Consider the following 5,701-nt stretch of genomic DNA (forward strand, 5'->3'; position numbering starts at 1 on the left):
TGCCCTCGCCTGCAAATTACCTGGCCACTTAATCCCAGAGACTTCGGTACTTGGGTCTCAGCCTCTGGTGCCGGCAGCCCCCCAGCAGGCTGCCCTCTCCTCCCCCGCCCTTCCTGGCCCTACTCGCCCCCCCGGGGCCTGCTTGGGTGCTGAGACTGGCATGATCAGCTGAACTTTGCGGGGTTAGCGCTTCTCTCTGGCTTCCCCTCTTTGGTGTGGAGGCGAGGGGAGCGCAGAGCCCCGGCTCAGGACGGACAGACAGGCAGACCGACAACCGCGTCCAGGCTCGCCTGCAGAGCTCCTGCACTCCCCACCCCCACCCGCCTAGCCTCCGGGACCATGTCCAAACCTTCAGACCACATCAAGCGACCCATGAACGCCTTCATGGTATGGTCCCGAGGCCAGCGGCGCAAGATGGCCCAGGAAAACCCCAAGATGCACAACTCAGAGATCAGCAAACGCCTAGGCGCCGAATGGAAGCTTCTGTCCGAGGCAGAGAAGCGGCCGTACATCGACGAGGCCAAGAGGCTACGGGCCCAGCACATGAAGGAGCACCCTGACTACAAGTACCGGCCGCGGCGCAAGCCCAAGAACCTGCTCAAGAAGGACAGGTATGTCTTCCCCCTGCCCTACCTGGGCGACACGGACCCGCTCAAGGCGGCCGGCCTGCCCGTGGGGGCCTCCGACGGCCTCCTGAGCGCGCCCGAGAAAGCTCGGGCCTTCTTGCCGCCCGCTTCGGCGCCCTACTCCCTGCTGGACCCCGCGCAGTTTAGCTCGAGCGCCATCCAGAAGATGGGTGAAGTGCCCCACACCTTGGCCACCGGCGCGCTGCCCTACGCATCCACCCTGGGCTACCAGAACGGCGCCTTCGGCAGCCTCAGCTGCCCCAGCCAGCACACGCACACGCACCCGTCCCCCACCAACCCGGGCTACGTCGTGCCCTGTAACTGTACCGCCTGGTCTGCCTCCACCCTGCAGCCCCCCGTCGCCTACATCCTCTTCCCGGGCATGACCAAGACTGGCATAGACCCTTATTCGTCAGCCCACGCCACAGCCATGTAACCCCCAGCCCGGCCTGCCAGACCTGGAGGGCAGCCTGGAAGCGGGGTCTGCACCCTGTCCTCTGCGCCTAGCCGGGGCCTCCAGATGACTCCGGGTCACCCCTGCCGCCACCCTCTACCCTACCCCAGAGTCTGTCTCTCTCTCTTCCACGGGGATGGTAGGGGCGTCCTCCCGGACCCAAGGCGCAGACAGGTGCCAGAAACTTGCGACCGTTATGACAGCTATACAGCTGTCCCTAGCCCGCCTGTCCCAAAACAAACCTCTGACTGTACCCTCTTTGGACAAAAAAAAGTAGGCAGTTTTGCTTTATTTATGTCCCCTTCTCTTTTCTCTGATGGGCTTTGGACTCCAGATCTGCCAGATCCTAGTATTATATCTAGAATATGCATATATATATTTTCTTTCGCACTCTGAAGAAAGAGTTAGCTGTGTCTCTGTGTTTTGCCATCAGACACAACTAGGTGCCATTTGCTCTTCATGTGTGGGGGAAAAGGCTTAAAACTTTAAAACTACAGAAAGGGAAACATTTCTATTTAAAATCATACCATGATAGTGTTTGCTTCTTTAAAGGTAAAACAAAAGGACCCACATGGTTATTTACTTTGTATAAAGCAGTGCTCCTAGAGACATAAGTTTACTTTTAGACAGAATGTCAGGTTATGAAGTCAGGAAGTAGAAAGTGAACAAAAATTAAAACAATAAAAACATCCTAAATGGTCATAAATGTTTTGACAATGTCTTGGAAATGTACCTAGAAGGATTTCACCTCCTTACTCTGTTCATTTGTTGAACAAAGACGTTTTGAATAAAGACAATCTGTCATTGCAAAAAGTAACCTTTGATGTGCATAAAATCTGAAGTCCAGAGGCCAGGTCTGTGGGTCTGGGAGCTGGGCTGCTGGGAGGCTAAAAGGATATAGAGTGACTCCAGCAGTGGCAGCTGGTGGCTGGTCTGCGTGCGCCAAGTCTGGTGGTCCGTGGGCCGGGTGAAAAGGGGCACAGAGTCTAGGTTTTGTCCCGATCATGCCCTCTGGATCCACTTTTTGCCTTTAGAGGCTGGACAAAGGTATCTGTCCCTGGGATATCACTCTTTCCTTGCGTTTTTCACGAAGTGGTCAAACCACTTCAAGGAGCGAATGAACTAAGATAAAGGCCAACCCAGACTTCTGAGATCTGAGAGCATTTTCTTTTTTTTAAACCAAACTCCAAAGGAATGGAGAGAAGCGCGGAATCTACAGGGAACCAGTTGCGCACAGAGCACCGCATCCTGCGGTGGGTGTTTAAGTTCAATACTGTGAGAAGAGCGGTGGAAAGGTTTTTTTTGTTTTTGTTTTTGTTTTCGTTTTTTTAGCAAGGTGTTTGAAAACGCTGTTGCTGGCTCTTCTGAGGATTTGGGACTCCTAAGTTAAAAAACAAAAGTCTAAGAAATGCTGAAAAATGTGCCCTAGGTCACCACTCCGAATTGAAGGAGACTTTTTATGAAGAGTCTGCAGGTGCAAAGGGAAAAGGAAGGTGGTAGTGACACGGCTCCGATGCAATGAGTTTTTTAAACATCATAAAAATTGAATAAGGCGTAGCCCTTCGCGTTTAACAAGCAAGGAAAAGAGCCTTTTTCTTATCCCGGGTGGGTTAATGTTTGCTTGAAGATTACTGTTTTTCATTGGGAGAAAGGACCTCCTGATGCCTTCCAGAACAATTCTTTGGAACTTGTTCTCAAAATCAAAGGGTGTCCCCCATCTCTTGTCTCCTGTCCCCAGTCTCACCCCCAGAGCTGTGCTCACGCGTATTTATCCGTAGGTCGGGGGCTTTTCTCACTAGCTTTGATTTGGCGCGGGGTGGGGGTGGGGGCAGTTTAGCGGCTTGTCTACTTTCTGCTGCTGTTGAGGGATTTGTGCGCTTGCCTCTGCCGTTTCCAAAGGAGTCGGTGGCTGGAAGCGCACGCAAACGTTGTCAACAGACACCAAAGCCGAAAACCACGGATTAGCATATTGTCCTCAAAACAATTAGAAATGTTTGAGGTGTTATTTGGAGCCTATTCATCTGAACCCCTTTGTCAAAGGGGGATTTTCATTATTAAAAAAAAAAGTTAGCAGTTGTCCATCTGGCTGAGCTGAATAGCAAAGTGATCCATGTTGTATATGCTTTTCTCATTAAGAGCTCTTTTGAGACCGATGTTAGAATTAAATGGTATAACACAATTAACATACACGGGCGCTGAATAGGAGGGGACGCCTATAAATAATAGATAGATAAATAAATGAGCGATCAGGCGAAGGTAAACAAAGACGGGCTGAGAGACTGGTGGGGGGAGGCTGGGTGGACTGCGCCACGCTTACTTAGCATTACAAAACCCTCTTACAAATCGAGACAATTAGGAAGTGACTTGCCTCTGGTGGCTGTCCGGTCTAGGGGCTCAGGGCGCATAAGAAAAGCCCCTCCTCCCGCCCCCACGAAGCCTAGGAGGCCCAAGGGGGAGGCTTCGCGGTTTCGCTGTCTGATATAACCCCAACTGACAGTCCTGTCAACCGCCCTGATCTCCCTCATAGCTCAGTGTCCCTTAACATCTCCTAAGATGAAGCTTACAGGGGTCTGGGTATCTCCCCGCAGAGCCCGGCGCACCAGTGCCCTGGGTGCACAGAGGGCCCCAGCCCCAGGAGGAACCCGGCGCACGGCCCTACAGGGGCGTCCAGCCGACTTCCAGCCGGGTTTAGGCTGGGAAGGGGCGCCAGGTGGGTTCAAGTGGGGAAGGCTTCGGGCGGCGGTAGCTGGAAAACTGAAACCAGGGTCCAAATTGAGCCCGGCCCTGGGGACTCAGAAGGGGGCTCCAAGAATCTGGGGTGCGCCTGCGGCTGGGTCACTGAGACTTATTTCAGGCCAGCAGGGAGAGGAGGGCCCAGCGCAGGTCCCGGGACCTCCAGCCGCAGACCTAGCTCTGGCCGCTTCTGCCAATCACTCCTCATCTCCTTCCCTCGCAGTAGGGCTTGTGCAGCTGTCTGCGCTCCTAAGGCCTGGCCCCAGCCGCGACCCCGCAGGGACCAGCCTCGGCCCTGCCTCCTGCGCCCCTCGGGCCGCAGAGCCTCCGCAGAGGTGCGCAGCCGGGACTCGCCCCAACAAACAGCCGAAATCCTCCTCGTCACGCCGCTGACAGGGGCCGATTACTGACTTTGAAGTCAGGCGCAGACAAAAAGAAATCCCCTGAGGGTGTGTGGGTGGGGGGGGAGCAGTCCCTGTCAAACCTGTTTGCTCACAACTGTCTCTTTCTTTCAAGAAAATCATTAAAGCAAACCTGTAGGGAGAGCAGCGCCCCGCCTGCCCGGAGTCGAGGAGAGCCGCTTCTCCCGAGCGCGCGACGCGCAGCCAAGAGCAAACAAGAGTCCCCTTGGACAGACTGCATGGCCGGGAGAAGGCGAGCTCCCTTCACGAGCAGGGCCCCGGAGACCCCAAAGGTGGGGACTCCGTCTATCCCTCTGCGCTTAGCGCGCTTCCCGCAGCCCGGGAGTCCCGGACTTCTGCCCGAAGCCTGGGCCTCGCTCGAGAAGGGGCTTCACGTAAGGCCCTGGGGGCCTCTAGCCTGCGGGAGCGACTGCTTCCAGGGAACAACAACAAAAAATTGACTCTGATCTTTGCTGCGTTCGCCCCTGCCTTTCTTCTACTGGGTGCTTCCTAGGACCGCGGAGACCTGGCCAACACGCTGCTCGGGATGGCAGCCGGCGGCTCTGGGCGGCAAAGACAAAAGTGGTTTAGATTTAGATTTTCTTTCTTAAACCTTGACAGCCATTTGGCTCAAAGGCACGCTGGCCACTTCTGGGAGAAATGGAATCATTGGTCCCCTTCTGCTCCTGGTCTCTGCTGGAGAGCCTCTGCAGCCTTTCATGCGCTCCCCCAGCTTTGGATCCGACTCCAGAAACCTCTGATTCCCTTCCAGTTTCCGAGTTTTCTCATTTAAATATCAATTTCCCTAGAACTGCTAACTTTATTGATGGGAAAGACCAGCTACTTAGAGTAAATCATACTGAGGTGTGAGTGACTGACATTTGAGATTCCCTTTACATTTGCATTTTAAAACAGGATCTAGATAACCTCCAGGAATCACTCCAGTCATGTAAAGCAGAGTGATATTTCAGACAGGGTGGGGCGTAGGGCACTTTCATTACATCACACCATCCAGAGAAGTGTCTCCAGCCCGGACAGCTTCTCTGGAGAGATCTAGGGCCTGGAAAACTTGGCGAGCGAGGGTGCCAGGACTGCCCTCGAGGACTCGTTTCCTTCGGCTCCTCCCCAGTTCAGTTTTTGTCACCATTGTGCAAGCGGACAATGAATTTCACGTCATTTGAATTTGAATATCATGTAATTCACAAGATTCGTGTTAAGGACTCTCGTCTCTTTATTTACTGAGCACATCGTACCTGTGTCTCAGTGTTAGAGAGGAAGACAGACAGAGGCAGAAGGGGCCCGTTAGATTTGGGTGCTGGAGATACCGGGACTGGTGCTTCCCGCCTCCGCCGAGGGGCGCTTGCTCCAAGCCTCTGTCCCTGCCCTGGCCTCCGAGTCCCTCGCAGACTCAGGTGCGGGAGTGCTACTTGGGCTGGTTTCTTTCTTGGCGTTACTGGGATGAGCTTTGTCCTGGAACCAGAAGGTTG

At 54.1% G+C, this 5,701-nt stretch overlaps 1 protein-coding gene across 1 annotated transcript; it reads left to right on the forward strand.

The window, feature by feature from the left end:
* Positions 1-339: 339 nt before the first annotated feature.
* On the forward strand, positions 340-1,062 carry SOX14 (SRY-box transcription factor 14). Its single transcript, XM_010976757.3, has one exon. The coding sequence runs from the start codon at positions 340-342 to the stop codon at positions 1,060-1,062; it is 723 nt and encodes a 240-aa protein (XP_010975059.1).
* Positions 1,063-5,701: the final 4,639 nt, after the last annotated feature.

Source organism: Camelus dromedarius, chromosome 2 (genome assembly GCF_036321535.1).
Source record: "Camelus dromedarius isolate mCamDro1 chromosome 2, mCamDro1.pat, whole genome shotgun sequence".
NCBI lineage: Eukaryota > Metazoa > Chordata > Mammalia > Artiodactyla > Camelidae > Camelus > Camelus dromedarius.

Excerpts from the sequence above, each read along its gene's own strand:
- SOX14 (XM_010976757.3), top strand. The coding sequence starts at position 340 with ATGTCCAAACCTTCAGACCACATCAAGCGACCCATGAACGCCTTCATG.